We start from the raw sequence: 16903 nt of genomic DNA, 5'->3' as shown, positions 1-16903 counted from the left end.
AAGTTTTTAAATGGATGTTTTGAGTGAGTATGAAAAAGGTTGCAATGACCTTTGATGATGCTGAATTGGTTTCCTGTTATAGGAAGGTTACCTCAGTGTCATTTGACTACAAAGAGAACAGCAATGCAATCGAGTCCAGTCCAGGCTTGTTTTCCTCATGTAGAACTGCTTGATGTCTGCAGGTCACTCCTGTGTGTGTGTGTGTGTGTGTGTGTGTGTGTGTCATAAATGCAGCAGGTGTTGCTTGTGATGCTTAAAGTAAGATGACAGGAGCAAGATCAATGAACTATCACTGAGCATCCAAAATTAGCCTGACTCCCCGCCTGCTGCAGGTGATGATACAGCAAAGCGCAGTCAGAAAGCTGCACAGTGTTTTAATTCAATTCAATTCAATTCAATCTATTTGTATAGCGTCAACTCATAACAAGTGTTATCTCAAGACAATTTACAAAAAGCAGGTAAAATACCTTACTCTTTGTCTGTTAACATTACAAAAGAGCAGGTAAAAACAGCCAGGTTTTACAACAGCAGGATGTCCAATGTTCTCAGGGAACAAGTTATTTTAGCTCATTTCTTTTCAAGACGGGGGGCTCTTCAGAGGAAGGAATTCTTTTGTACCTGCTGTGGTGACGTTTTTTAACGATCGTATCAGAAGACTGCCGATGTTTTTGGTTATGCTGGGGCTTATGCTGATATCATATATTGCCACTTAGACATTTTCCAACCTTCATTTATTCTCAAAAGGATATTGAAGTTTATGACATTGAGATTACAAGCACATCAAAACAGAAAGAAAAAGAACAAACACACATAAGCAGTCCCAAAAACAACAGAACAATAAAGGTCAAATAAAAGACGCCACATTACTGTTACAATGATGATAGATTACTACTGTGCTGTGTTCTGTAGTTTTGACCTTCCTAAGGAGGTTTATATATTTTTCTATCAGCACAGGTTATATTGCACAAGTGGAAAATCACCTATACTTCAAAAAGTTCCCACAATGCCTATAATACACTAAGCGTTGGTAAATTTGGCAAAGTTGTCGGGCTGCAGACTTAAAAAATCGTACATTTTTGTGGAGTCACTATTTTAAGGTTTCTCAGCCTTTATTTTTGGCCTGTAAACATGTTTTTTTAGGGTCACACATTTCTCATGAACTGAAGTGCGCGTTGCACTGTCATATGGATTTGATTACAACATACTTTTGTGTCAATCAAACGATCATTTATCAGTATTTGAGGTTTTCTCTCACGCTCTTCTTAGTATGCCAGTTGAGTAGAACAAATTGCAGTGAGTACGGCTACACTAAAGAATGAAAGGTCAGTTTGAGCGCAACGCCATTTTTAGACATTTTACATAAAAGATAAAGGGGAAGTACTTGGGTTGAAAAGATGTGTTGTCCGATAAAAGACCACTGCATCAACTATTAAATGTAGGTTCATTGTCCTGTGATGCACTGATGCACATTTTTTTGCAACATATTGACTCCCTCATAGTTGGAAATGTCCACTAACATCCCCAGAGGAAGAGCCAGACCACAGCTCTCTAACTAATTACCCTTTCAAAACCAATAAACATCTTTTCATTGCTTGAAAAAGTGTTTATATGAGGTCAAGCTCAAATGGAAACCACAGGCCTAATGGGACCCTGAAGAGATTATTGATGAGGTACTGCATGAGAAAAAAAACACAGAATCATTTTACAATGTCAAAAAGACTTGTTATTTGGTACAAATGTTGAATAGAGTATATGAGAAACACAGGACTTTTTGTAAATAACCTACTTTGGTTTTACTTCAGAAAAAAAACGCTGAAGTGTAAAAACCTGCGTCACTATTTATGATTTTGTCTGCATCTTTCATTATTGGCAGAGAAGCGTCCACTCTTTTTGTCCCAGGAGCAACAAACAAAGCTAGTTACATCATTCATGAATACATAATTTTAATTTCTTTAGATTTCCTTTTGATCTTTTTTATTTGTTGCCTTTGCAAAATAGTTTCTGAAACATTGACAGAGAGAATTAAAATGGAATCAAAATGAAAATATCACAGAAACATGAGCGCATGATGCTAGAAATTTGCTCACATAAAATAGAGCCGAGAAATGTCATTGTACTTTTCACACTGAAAACACAAAGGCTAATTACGACTCTGTAATGTACAACGTTAAAAGTGTTACATGTTGAAGTCATTGACTGTAGGACATTGTTCTTTTGCTAATAGTGTATCATCAGAGTTCAGCACCTATAGGGGACTGGATAAAACAATAGCTTCCAACTGTTTGATTGACACTTTGGCACATGGAGGTTTGGGCATGATGAGAGTCTGCATGTTTTTTTTTTTGTAGTTTTCATGCCTGCATACATGAGCAGGATCTGGTAGCCCAGGCAACCCTGTTTACTTTGTTAGTATGAAGAGCTTCCCAAATGTGGACAGCTATTACTAAGAATGTTATAAAAGCATTGAGGTATTAGCTTATTGAGTAAATAGTATTGATAATGGGTGAATAGTTCAACCAGAGTTTATACGCAGTACCACAACACAGAGACACAGAGGAGGGGAATATTTGAAAAAAGAGCTTTAGCTGGAATAAAGTCACAGCCGGAGAAAAACTCCTCTGTCACAGTTTATACAGCGTACTGCAGATACATTGTGCTCCACAGATGCTGTTTTCTTTTAGTTAGCTGTTGATTCAATAACATAAAAACCTTGAGTTTGAAAGACATAAATGAGACAATATCAACTTTGTAAGTAACAACTCTCTGTCTCAGTTGGCTCTTTGTTCTCCATCAGACAGGTTGTTGGTATTCTATGTTTGTAATATACTTCTTTAAGATTTGTACAAATGTTTTATGTCTCATAGTGAGGGTGACATTGTAAGTGGTGTTGAATAGTCTTTGTTGGGTCATTTGACCCTGACATTAACAAAATATATAATCACCTTTATGCCTTTAAAATGTTGCTGTTTTGTTTGCAGGTAATTTATCAGTTTAAAACATTACATGAAGGTTTTGTTTTAAAAGATAATTGTAGTGTTTCACATTTGATAACCATTGTGAAAAGGAACGTTTTTAAAACCATTTTTTTGTACGTAACATACTCAGCCTCATATTGAATTGTATAAAGTATATTTAAAGCCACCTTACTGTCTAAATTGTTGCTTTCAAATCCCTTAACTCTGCTAAACTATGCCTTTTATTTTGTAATGGAACAGAGTGCCTTGGATATCTTTTTGTGTTTGTTTACTTTACTCTTCAGACTCAGAGGAGCATTTTATTCACTTCAGTGATAAACACATCAAGCCTATTTTTTCATTGTATCGGTCCACCCTCCCCAAAGAGCACCTGTTTGCTGTTCAGCTCCATTGAGGACCCAAGCAGCGCTCCCAACCTTTAATGTCTTGTACTCAGCTGAATAAATACTTGAATCTTTTCATTCATAAATCCCTTCTTTCATCATCCTATAAAGACCCTGAACTTTGAAAATAAACCTCTTAATATTTTTCTTAATATCTGCCAGTTTAACATATCGTATCCTATACAATCCTATCATTTACTTTCACATCAAACAATAATTGAACCAATTCTCCTGTGTGTGTATTGTCCGCTTTTGTTTTTTTTAAATTTAGCTATATTTGGAAAATCACTTAAATCTTTACAATTGCACTTTGGTCAATCAGCAAGTCGGAGCTCTTTTTTTTTTTATATACGATTAATTTCTGGTTAAGTGGGTACCTTAAAAGAGTACAGCAGCAAGCTTCAATAAAGTCAGTGGAGGTAACACTGTTGCTATGCCTACAAAATCTCTGCTGGTGAAACACATGCTTGTACATTATGACGTGCAGTGTGTGAGTACGTCAAAACACCTCAGAACATAAATGCAATCTAAACAGAAGAAATTTTGTCTTTGTCATGAATAACAGGCACGAGAGGAAAATAGACACTTTACTTTCTATTCACGTGAACATTTTATATTTAGTCAACTCAAATCCAATCAACAACTAAAGACATTGCCCATACATTAACACAAGATCAGACCCTCATTTCTAGGGTCCTCTAGGACACCCAGGTGTGTATGCATATGCTCTGCAGCTCTCACGCATTCAGAGAGAACTTTGTGCACATGCCTTGTAGTGCTCTTGCCCTCCCTTATCCTCATGGTTTGGAAAGAAGTTTTAGAGAAAATAAATCTCTCTCTATCATCCGCCCGTGTGGCGTTTAGGTGAAAGTAAATTCGAAGTTTATTTTATGAAGCACCTTTCAGTTGAACAAAATGCTGAACAAGTTAAAAACAATATAGAAGGACGTAAGGGAGATTTCATGTTATATCTATATTCACTTTCTTCTGACTAAAACCTGTTGTGCTTTGACTTGTGCATTATCAGCTATTAAACATGTGACAATGTGAGAACACTCTTATAATTACACATAATGGGGAACACTGTTTTTTTTTTTTTTTTGGCGTATTTACAACAATCACATTTTATACATGTTGTTACCGTTTGTGCAATCCCTTTACATCAGAAGGTGATGAGGTGTTGTTGCATCCACGACTGTCAGAGTTAACACATCATTTTTACATTCAGTTACATCATTTGCCAAAAACATTCAAATACGGATTTTAACAGCACTCACTTGCTTTCCATGTGCTCTGTGTTTTATTCAGACAAAACAAGTATCACGAGAAGAACAGGAAAGATGCAGGTGGCGCTAGAATTAAGACTACAGGTGTCCAAGTATGTACATGCAGATACCTGCTGCGAGAGATTTCCACGCTTAATACCATTGATCACATAATGAATACTCGTGCACAGCAATGCTTAATACGTTTTCATTCGCAATTACGCACGCAGTTTCTCAGACTGTGAATACATTAAACCTAATTGCTATTTATCAAACAGTGCAACAATAGTCGTAAGCGCAAAATGTAAACACATATTTAGACATTCCTTGCGTATACAGCCTTATGTTAGCTGTGGTGGGTTATATATAGAACTTTGCCACATTTTACAAGCCTTTAAAGACATGAAGCAGTGGTAGAAGTAACATTTTACATGAGAAGTATCGAGTCACTTATAGAAGGGGTGTAACCTGTGCGCACTGGGTCCATGACAGGTCGCCCTTCTCTCTAAATGCCCCTTTTTTCTTTACGCAGTCGCCGCATCTTGGTTAGTATTTGTCAATATGTTTTGCGCAAATTCAGTTAATCCAAAACAAGTTCAAATACAGTCTATCCCCTGCGAATCAGACCTCTCAGTTTATTCCTGAACTCCTTCCTCATGAGACAATAAATAATCGGGTTCAGGCAGCTGTTGGTGTGCGCCAGGCAGACAGTCAGAGGGAACACATAAGTGTGCACTATGTAGTACGCTTTGTCCCAATTTGCAACGTTCAGTTTGACCAGGACACTCCACAGGGTGATTGCATGGTTCGGCATCCAGCAAAGGAAGAAGGACAACACGACTATGGTGATGGATTTGGTGACTTGGGATCTCCGTTTGGGGTTGCTTGTTTTCATGCTCCTAAGGCGGATGAAACGCAGCAGCATAATGTAGCTGATGGTCACAATGCAGAATGGTAAAACAAAACCTACAAGTATTTTTTGTATGTGATAAACTGCAAGCCAGTACTGTCCACCAGGAAACTTCAGCAGACACAGCTTTTCTCCGGTTACGTTGCTGACAGTGGAGAAGATCGAAGTCGGCGCAGTCGCCAGAGTCGCCACTGTCCAAATGATTGCGCAGATCCATTTGGAGGAACAGGACCTTTGCCCAGTGCTGTTGTTCAGAGCTGAGGCTACTGACCAGTAGCGGGTCACACTCATGGCTGTGAGAAAAAACACACTCGCGTACATGTTCATCACGGTGACAGAGAGGATGATTTTGCACATGGCGTCTCCAAACGGCCAGCTGAAGTCCAGCACGGTGTCCACGGCCCAGAAGGGCAGCGTGAGCACGAACTGCAGGTCCGTCACTGCCAAGTTGAACACGAAAAAGTTCACTCTAGACTTCTTCCTTTCGTGTTTGACTCTGATGAAGAAGAGGACGAGCACGTTGCCCATCAGACCCACAGCGCAGACCACAGAATAAACCAGGCAGATGAGGAATCTTAGGATCGGACTCCCGTCTGCTGTCACGTCGATGTCCTCCAGGTTGCTGAAGCAGTCCGCGTCCATGGAGCTGTTTAAGCACACGCTCTCGTTTTCTTCGCTCATGGTGTCACCAGGCTCGCAAACTTTTCTATATTGAAACCTGAGAGAAACATTGATGTTTTAATAGACTTGGTCCATGATGCCATGCCGTCAACCAATCCTTCATCTGAATCCTGCCCACCCTCCTGCTCTGTCCTCCCCCTCTGCTCTGCTCTGCTCTCCAAGACGCACAATCATTCAACATCCACAATAGAACGAATGTATGGCTGAACATTAGGTGTGATTCGTCCATCAGTTTTGTGCGTAAAGGACCCTCCTCTAAGCGCGAAGCTCCACCATCAGTTATGATCCAAAAATAAACGTCTGCTAATGGAATCAGAGGTTCACGTTGAGAATATATTTAGTCAATTTCATGAAAGCAAGGACTGGAGCTGATTAATTGTGCGTAATTGGTTTTTGTACCTGCGAAGCATGGAGGGAATTGACCAAAACGACTCTCTGCTGCCACCCAGTGCTCGTTTCTCAATATAACATTAACACAGTACTTCAAAAATAAAGGGAAGCACAAAGAAATAACAGAATGCATTTTATTACATCTAAACTTTTCTACATAAACAGGTAACATTCAATAAGTAAACAATTTCTTCAATGCATGTAATAAATATTTTTTTTTCACTTGGTATATGTTGTACAAACTGACAAAGGTCTACTGTACACTGTCTTCTCCTTGCCCTCCTTGAAAAGCCTTTTTAAAGATTTGTCTCTCAGATTTGGAGCCGTGAAACTGAACCTGTGAATGTTTTTAAGGCAGTGAGTGCAGATGTCGACTCGAGTCTGACTTTGAGATTATTTCACTTGTTTAAGACTCTTTATTGGCCACAGTCCTTTTTTTTAATAATAGTACAGCTTTGATTTTCTAAAAAATATATAAATTAATTTATTCTCTCGCTCTGAACTGACACACAAAAAGCATACAAACAGACATCAAACACCCACGTTTGGATCTTCATTTTCAGCTTTCGGGTTTTGATACAGACATAATATACACATTGTAGATTTTTCCCTTTTTATCTAAAGTGACAACCAGAACATTTGGCTGCTTTCTCAAGGTTGCCCATGGAGAATTTTGAAAACACTGCAAATATTACTGATAATAGTGGCGTTACTCCGCTCGTTTCAGTCTGAGCAGACCCATATTTAGGTGAAGTCTCCAGTAACAGGTGAAGCAGAAAACACATACAGTAAGCTGCTTCAGCAAACAACGTGTTAACACCTGCGTGTGACTCAAGCATAGAGAGGGAATAAGATGCAGCAGCCTCACACATAGCCCGACAACTTGATATATTCTAAAAGACAAAAGCTCAGTTTGTTTAAATCAAAAAGGAACAGCTACTGTATGACCTCTTGTCTCTCTCTCAGAAAAATAACAAGTGAACCACAGGGTGGAGCTGTGCACACTTCAAATCAGGAAATAAGTGGGAGGGTGAGGAAGGTGTGATTTCCTTGTAGACCCCATTATAAAGCATAGAAACACATTCAACATGGTCTGCACTCCCACTTCATGGATGTCTTCGTTATCTGCTGCATCGTCTAAAGACAAGTGTGAGGACAGAAGAGGACGTTTTAATAAATAAAATTTGAGTCATGTAGAAATAATGAAAAAGTCATGAGGATTTTAATTGATTCAGCATGTGTTTTGAGTTCATGCTGCTCAACATTCAGAAGTGATTCATTTGCATGATGCTTAATGGATCCTCAGTCAATGAACATTAACTCAAAGACACTTTGTCCATTCATTCATATGCCATGACAATAAGCTCGATAATTAGCCCTGCATCTTCAAAACATTTATTTTGAGAAGCTAGCGTGCGAGTCATTTCATCCTGTTGTTTACGTTGTTTTTTTTTGTTTTTTTTTGCAGTTGCTTAAAGAATTTGAGGGTTAGCACATAAGATAATGACGAACATGTGCCAGCTGGCAAAACAGCGAGTAGACTGATGCACACTTCAAAGTCTACATTGACTGTTTACTTTAAAGAAGCATGACCAAGAATCTACATGAGCTAGCTCCTCTGCGTAAAGCTAAACTAAAAAAGTAAGATTGCAAATGATACACTGGCTTGCATAGGTGGTCATAATGTTTGGCTGATTGTAATAGTGTTACAATGTGATACCATTACTTTAGCCTGTTGTAACGTGAGCATTACCTTTTTAGCAAAAATCACAATGTACAGCTGAGGCTGGCGGGAGTGGGGTTAGTTTTTCAGGCAGTAAGCGATTAGTCATCGGACAAGCTAACAGTTTGAGCAAGATGAAATTCAGAAGATCATCTACGTCAGCTGGATCAGCCTCTGGGGAACGCTCATGTCTTTAAAGACAACAATACTAACTTTTACAATATTTCATTCTAGAGCAAAGCTGTGTACCGATAATGAACTCTGTCAAGGCTGATGTCATTTCAGAAATCTTCAATTAGGAAATTAAAAAAAAAAACAGCTTCATATTTCATTTCAGAATAAGTACGGCTGCTTTTTCAGCATAACTGGATTCTTGCTTATGTGATGGCATACAGACTGATGTTGGCAGTAACTGAGTTTATCATTAATAGATGATCCATTAAGCATGGAGTTATCACATAGCCTCACAGGGACTTGATCAGTTCTTAATGGAGAACAAAAGGAAGTCATAAACCATCTTGAATGTATAACTGAATGAAATCATGGTGCACATATAAATTACGACTGTGTCTAGTGCCCTTACAATAAAGTGTCACTTATGTCATCTCCCATTAAATCACACACAGCTTTTTCCATGACGAATAACTAAGCGGTACCTTTTTGATAAATAGCGCTGCTGGCAAAGAATAATAAAATCCATATTAAATTAAATCAAATCACAAAAGCTCCCTGGCGACAGTGAGTCACCCATGGAAATCATACAATATGTAAAAATATAATATATTGAAATAAGAATACAAAATAAATAAAATACTGCACAACACAGGAAATACACGACTTGCTCTGATCAATAGAGTGAGAGCCGGGGGGGGTCAGCTTCCATGAGAATAACAGGAAATAAACTTGATGCATTATAAGAGAGAGGGAGGAAGGGAAGAGGGGTTTCGGGGGCTTGAATAAGTCTCCCAGATAGTTTCAGGAGGAGAGGAGGGTATGTCTGATGAGGGCGGCTGCACTCAGAAGTGATTATCTCATCATGGTCGGAATAATGAGACTTTGAATTGAACTTCAGACGTCTGGAAGTCTGACATCCAGGAGAGGCTGAGAGAGGGGATTCAGGCTAAAGACAGGGGACCAGGTCTACTGTATGTCAGCCTCAATGTGACCAGACTTTAGCAGATCGCTATAGAACGTCTTCATGTTCTAACTGACATGAAAGCAAAAAGACCAAAAGCGTGTCCACCTCTAAAATTGTACAATACATTCATGAGCAAACTGCGTTTTTTTTTTTTTTTCCGGCTGAATTGCGAGAACATCCAAGGTATTCCCAAACCTCTGCCTCGCTTTAACACTTCAACATCGCTCAATGAATGAGTGACTGATGGGGTCGTGTGTTTTTAAACCATCCGGCTTTGTGCCCGGCCTAAGTTGGCATGTCCAGATCTCCTTCTAAAGCACTAAACTGTCTGCTTATACTCCTCTACACTATAACACGAGCAGTTTCCCAAAGATGACTCCCAAACATATTGTCCAGACTGTCAGAGGTTCCAGTCTTTTCGAAACAACGGTTGTTTTTTTTTTGACCATTTCAGACAGTCTTTGAGTCCTTCAACACGCTGTGACGCATGCACACAAACAGGCACTAGTTAAACTTGTTCACATGTCATTATAACCCGTCTGTTTTTATAAAAAGGCCTGATGCTTGACTTTTCATCGTGACTCCTTTTTAACAGTCAAGCACAAAACATAGACACTGAGACGACAAGACACAGAAGGACATAAAAGTTGAAGTGTCACAAAAAAAAAACACACCAGCTGAAAACATAGGAGTAGACACTTGACTGAAAACACTGGCACACAGATTCATCTCCACTTTCATTATCCTTTTCAAAGGTATCGCATGTTATTTTTGGCATTGTGCAAAGAAAAAGAAAGATACGCTTCCAGCTCAAAACTTCAAAATTGGCGAGTATAAATAGTCTAAAAATCTCCTCTTCTAAATGCTGTATGTCTGCAAAGTCTTTGTGTGAAGGTGGAAATCAAGGAGAGAATATTTATAAAAAAATGCCTACACACTCCCCACAGTATTCACCTGAAGGTCAGAGGGAATGCATATTTATATATTTATAGATATTTATAAATGTTTAAATAGTATACACAACTAAACGCAGAATAAAATTATTAGAACATGAATAAACTGTAAATTCAGTGTCTAAAAAGTTCTCGTCATAACATAGATGAAATCATAATTCATCACGACGAAAAAGAGCTCCAGAAAGATAAAAAGCAAAGGGGAACTAAAGTCTCTAAAGGAGAAAAGAAAAAACAAACAAACAACAAAGCAGGAAAGAGCCTCAAACAGAAGGAAAGGATAAACACATGGCAACAGGCGTATGTACTGTATGGGCTTCTGTGAGAACTAACAAGCAACCTCAGTCGTCCACTGGAAAAACGCGATTGAAGAAGCTCACTAGACTGAATATGTTCTGATTTAACATACAAAAGTAAAAGAGGAAAATATATTTTGTTCTCTGTACACGGCGCCACTCGTCTGTTTTGTAAAAAAAAAGAAGAGACGTCCTCTTTTGCTTTTTTTTGCTCAGGTAGCTTCTCTGCTGCTTGTGCGGGGTCGGTAGTGTGGCAGTAAACTCCTGCGCAGGTTTCTTCTGATCTGAAGTCAGTTCACCAACGCGCCATGTCCACAGCTGACCCCTTCAAATGAGGACTCTGTGCTGTTCTCAGGTCAGTCAAAGAGAAAGGAACCGTCAGCACTCAGAGTTACACACTCTTAACAGTAGTGCTCCTCCATAGGTTGTCTTTTTATTATGACCCCTTATATGAGTTTCTAGACTTGGGGCCAGTCTAGTTTCTGGATCAAAACTTTACCCTGCAGTAAAATGTTTGTTACCGGATAACAGCTGGACCCAAAGTGTAGTCCCGACTCTTCTCGAGTCAGTCCAATGATATAACGTCAGGTATTCCGCCGTAAATAGCTGCCACTGCCGCCTCAGCGCTACTCCTGCTGGCCACCACCCCGGGGTGTGTGTGTGAGGAGTGTGAGGACGAGTGCGTGGAGTGTGTGTCGCGCAGGCTGCTGGACGAGACCAGGCTGCTGGTGCTGCCCGAGTTGCTCGCCCCGTTGGTCTGCCCGGTCAGCGAGTTGACCGAGGATGCTCCCGATTGGTCTAAGTAGAGCTGGGACGAAGAGGAGGAGGAGGTGGTGTAGGGGAGAAAGCGGTTGAGAAGCAGCTCGTGGTCGTCTGAGGCTGAAGCGGCGGCCGCTGCTGCCATCACCATGTTGTAATGCTGAAGGGCGTGTGAAACACAAGAGGGCAAGAAGAGATCATCAGACATAGGTTTACATCTCTTAATTTTCAGAATTGATCCAACTACTAAAAGTAGCTATGTATGTGTGTTTGAAGTCCTATTTGTCATGCTATTATCTCATTTTATGTTATTGCCATTGTAGATATAATTTTTGAGCTTATAGCTGCGCAAATCTTCACAAAGCTGTTGAGCACTGACGTTTGCTAGTGAGTCTGGAAAAAGGCAAGGTCAAGGCAAGAGGCAAGATAACGAGCTTAAATGTTCCAGAGTTTGGTAACAGTGCAACATTTATGGACTTTTTCGAAAGCACACTGTAGCTGAGGTCACACATTAATCACAAGAATCTCGAGACAGTTGATATTATTGGTGACATTATTCAGCTGAAGCCACAGGTGGGATATGCAGAATAATCCAGGGATTTTAAAATGTGTTATTAATCTTTTGGATTAATCTTTTCCTTCTGTGAAATGATATTTCAAATCATATGTCCTGACACAGCAAAGTCGTCTGTCGTCCCTTTACTGTTTAAAACATACTATATAGATAAATATATACATATACTTATCTCATCTGATATTCAGCTGTGCTAGTAGTTTAGGCTTTGCTCTTTAGTGATGCTTAGCTTAGAGCTTCAAAATACATTAAAAAAATTCACCAGCAAGATCATTTCAGAGGCAATATCTCTGCTTATCTACAGAAAGCTCTGCCTATAGTCTTCATTAAGGAGCAGCAATTTACCAGAAGAAAACTAGGAGACTGTTCACAGTGATGCCTGGAGGAGATGTTAAATATCTTATATGTAATTTTATGATTCTGTATGAAGCGCATTATGAAATTCTTTCACCCTCACAAGGAAAAAAAATAAAAAAATAAAAATTAAACCGTTCGAGAATCTTCTTTAGATATTGCACCAAGGAAGGTAAGTCAGAAAAAAACCCTCTTTTGTAATTTGGGAGGCAAAATATTTAAAAATGTTGGTTTTAAATATAAGAACCAAACAGAGCTGAACGTAAAAGTATCAGAAATAAAGAACTATCTTTTTTTAAAGGTATTTTCAGGCCATTTTTAGATTTATTGGATAGGACCGCTGAATAGAGAGGACCTGTTGGAAGCAGAGAGAGCGGGATAACATGCAGCAAAGAACAGAGGTCGGATTTCTGGCCCAACTGGGGACACGAGTTGGAAATTAGCAATAGCTATTATATACTCTTTATGCAGCACATCAGTTTCATGCTTTGTATTGAAATTATGTTAAATTGCATTGTCCCTATCAAATAAATAAATTCAAATTCAAATTTGAACCCACGGCTGCTGCAACAAGGACTACAGCCTCTGTACATGGGACGCGGGACATAACTGCTAGGCTTTCCGGCGCCCCATTGTTATTTAATTTTAACTACCTCAAATAATTCAACCAACATAACTGCAAGGTTAAACCGACATTAGCAGCTGAGATGACCAGCAGCCGACTGTGTGACAGTTTATGGGCGATAGAAGTTAAGTCTGATACTTTAAAATGTGATGATTAGTCATATCTTTCATCACTGCTATGTTCACTCCTAAAAAGGACTTTGTCATACACTCAGTGAAGGGTTTCCTCTGGATTACTTTGATAAGAACAGATACAGTGGTTGATGTTAATTATTGCGTCATTCATGAATTCAAACAGTGAGTCATTGTCATGGTGTGATGCTCTGATGTACGAACCTGATGATTGTCGCCTTGGAGAAAAGAGAAGAAGTTCAACTCTGGAATTAAAGCACAGACCGTCAATGCTGAGCGTTCAACAAAAATTAATCTCACAAATGCAAATAAAACAATGTGTTTTTACTGTAAGTAAGTATAAACACAAATATACAGTTTACTGCGTTGAAATGTTTTTAGATTACATGACTATTAACACTTTGTGTGTATCTGTTTGTTCCAACTCTTGATGAAGCCGTTTTAATTACTTTTCATGGTTGAATATAAATAAGTTAAATCGATCAATGTTCATCATCTCAGATTGTAAATATTGTATTTGAAGGATATCAATTCTGAAATACAATATTTTATATCTGAGGACAATTGGAATGGGACGTAATATTCGTAAGAGATTTACAAGTGTGTTCAAACTAAATGGAGTATTTCTAAATCATCTGTGGTTCAGGGTGTGTTTGTCAGTACCTGACAGGTCATTGGGGGTGTGGTAGTACGGTCTGTAGTCCTGTATAAGTGGAGGGACAGGAGGGATGTAGCTGGTGTCCACAGCGGGCATGCTGGGAGTTCGGCTCAGGGGAGACGCCTGGTGGTGCAGGTTCAACACTCTGAAAGAAGAGGAGGGAGAGGAGGCTTAAAGATGAAGAGGTGCACAAGACTTTTTAATAAATAATTAGGCTTTCATTTCATGTGTCCTCTGGCGACCTTGAAGCACAAAAGTGTGAAGACTGACAGCTACAGGGTTCATCAAAAAGGGGACGGAGTGCTTGGGTTTCTACGCAGATCCACAAAATGAATTTTAATTTGACAGAAAACAGATGTTGAAGTTTTACAGAGCTTGAATTAACTTCTTCAGTACCACCAGAAGGGCCGCTGCTTTGTAAAATATTTCTGCATTTTCATTTCAGGATTGTCTTTCAACTAAATATTTTACTAACATGCAAACACAGGACTTCTCTGGATAATGTACTGATTATACAGTCGGATAATAAAACCATTTTCTTTATCCATCATTTAGGTAAGAATGATGGTTCTCAAAACTCAAACACCTATGAGCCTCTGCCACTGTTGCTATGGAGAGGAACATAGAGACCCAAACCAGAGCAGTAGAGGATTGATGTTGTAGTTCACAGAATGTGGCAGTATGTCGCTGAATTTAGCCAAAGACTGACCTGATGAATGTACAGGTGATAACAGCACAGTCTGGAGCTGATTGTGACACATTATGTTAAGCTCAGTGATTAAATGTCTCTTACAGGGATGAACTCTGGGATTTGTAGTTGATCTTTGCCAACAAGATGTGTACATACACATTTTGCATTTTTTTTTTTTAAATAACAACAATTTTCCAGCCAGTCTTCTGACTTCTGTGCTATAAAATCTGTTTGTAAGCTTATAAATATTAAGCAATCATTCCTGATACTCCATGATTTAATTAAATCTTGTTTTTGTTCCGCTTATGAACAAACTTTTCAAAATTATTTTGTGCAGAAATTTAACTCGTTTAAAAATTTTCCTTTCTCTAGTTTAATTCTCAAAAAAGGAAATAAGACTCAGGGCCTCTTCAGCTAGAACGCTCGGCCAACTTCTCTGAGTGCTAAAAAAAAATGAAACATAAAAACATAATTGTGAGCTCGAGTGCAAAACTCCAAAGATCCTGATACACAACTCCCCACTTGAACAGCTGAAATGAGCCTTATTTCCACATTTTACAGAACACAAAGAGTGTATGGAGAAAGATGCAATCACAGTGTTGCTGTGTCTGACCCTTTGTTGATGACAGGCGGCGAGGTTGGGGACAAAGAGGGGCATGCTCTTTTGGGTGGAGGCGGGAGTGGAGGCGGCGGCGGAGGTGGTGAATCTGGTCCTTCATCTTCTGAGGAGCTGTCGAGTGTCAAGTCGATCACCTCTACTTTTTTGCTGTTGTTGCTGCTGCTGTTGCCGTGGCTGGACGACGAGGAGCTCCGCTGATCTGAGCCTGAAGACGTCCGACATGAATCTGCAGAGAAGCAGCAAAATGATCTTTCAGTGTGTTTTTAGATTTCAAATCATGATTTTCTGCCAGCACTGTGATGAGGACGCACATTCCCTTTGCCCACATATGTGATACAGTATGTTACTATGGAGACAGGCGGTTTACTCTGTGGCTTTCTGATTGATGCCTCACCTAATCAAATCTGACAATGCATAAACAAAAAGGGGTGGGGATGTAAACGCTATGAAGAGCCCTCTCCTCTTACGTGAATCCTATAATACTCATTTAATTACTCCCAGCTTTGTCTCACTGCCGTCATGACGTGAGTAACCTTACCCCTACCGCTCAAACAAGCATCCTTTCTGTTTCTCATCCACCCTGTCCCCACTCATCTCCCATGACATGTCTCACCATCCAGCCCGTTATTGTATGAGGCAGAGGAGACCTCTTGCACTTCCTTCTTAGACCTCATGGGGGCCCAGCTGCCATCCTCTTTAAACTGGATCTCATCACAGTCCGTGCAGCTGTTCAGGATCTCCACGAAAAGCCTGAGAGCAAACACACACGTCATGCACAAACACAGCCAAGAAAATGTACACAAACACACAGAAATTAGTGGAGGTTTTTAACAAAGGCTGAGGAGAGTGGAAAGCCCCTTCACTTCAAATGAGTTCTTAGAAACATAAAGTCTATTCTAAACAGTCTAACATCAACACTGCTCTGTAAAGGGCTCTCTGCATGAAACACTCCAGTGAGTGAAAGGACACTCTGTCTTTTTCAATAATATGCTCATCACCTGCAGGCTACTTCACAAACATTCTTCACACACTTCTCATGAATCGAACATTCATGCTGTGAATCTAAGCCGACGTTGCTGTTGTTGTACAATTCCATTTTATTTGTGAAGCACTCTTGTCAAACTCTCCTTTTATCAATGCAGCATGTTTTTAAACATGCCGTATTGATAAACTTCAATATTTATTTCAATAAAAAATGTTTGCTTGCTACAAAAGTCTAAAGATGAATGGGATTGAGAAACCTTTTGTGAGCAGCAGAAGTTCAGAGTTGTGTCAGACAAGAAAAAACTGAAACACTTTATTGATTCTTTAAAAGTCGGTTTTTCGATTGTTTTTAACAATTAACCAAGTGGTACAACTCTATTGTAAAAACCAACAACTTGAGATAATATTTAATATATACACACACATAATCTATATATATATATATATATATATATATATATATATATATATATATATAGATTTAGTTAAAAATATGAGCAAAAATAATCTAACAAGTGGACCTTGAGTTGACATTTTCTTTGACACACAAATGTAAGATTAACACTTCTTTTTAGAGTCTGAATTAGCTAGTACTGTAATATTTTTTGGGCGTTTTGTGCCTTTATTGTAGAGACACATCAGTGTCAGTGGACAGAGAAATCAGGGAGAGAGAGAGAGAGTGGGGAATGACATGCGGAAAGGAGCCACAGTTTGGATTCGAACCCGGGCCGCCCGCCTGGAGGACTACAGCCTCCATACTAGGGGCGCGCTCACTAACCACCGTGCTACCAGCG

General features: G+C 39.3%; 2 protein-coding genes across 2 annotated transcripts in view; both read right to left on the bottom strand.

Moving 5' to 3' along the window:
- Positions 1-3932: 3932 nt before the first annotated feature.
- Positions 3933-6613, bottom strand: LOC109986830 (relaxin-3 receptor 1-like). The gene has a single exon (XM_020637658.3). It carries the CDS (start codon positions 6212-6214, stop codon positions 5231-5233), a length of 984 nt encoding a protein of 327 aa, XP_020493314.1. The 5' UTR covers positions 6215-6613; the 3' UTR covers positions 3933-5230.
- A 111-nt stretch (positions 6614-6724) lies between these two features.
- LOC109986829 (E3 SUMO-protein ligase PIAS1-like) overlaps positions 6725-16903 on the bottom strand; it is a 52953-nt gene continuing 42774 nt past the window's right edge. Inside the window, 5 exon segments of the mRNA XM_020637657.3 lie at positions 6725-11633; positions 13362-13402; positions 13821-13960; positions 15120-15351; positions 15739-15875. Of these exon segments, the coding sequence (XP_020493313.2) occupies positions 11280-11633; positions 13362-13402; positions 13821-13960; positions 15120-15351; positions 15739-15875 (904 nt within the window). The 3' untranslated portion in view covers positions 6725-11279.

This window comes from Labrus bergylta, chromosome 3 (assembly GCF_963930695.1).
Source record: "Labrus bergylta chromosome 3, fLabBer1.1, whole genome shotgun sequence".
Classification (NCBI taxonomy): domain Eukaryota; kingdom Metazoa; phylum Chordata; class Actinopteri; order Labriformes; family Labridae; genus Labrus; species Labrus bergylta.
Note: the sequence above shows the minus strand (reverse complement) of the source record. Positions and strands in the feature narration are given on the sequence as shown.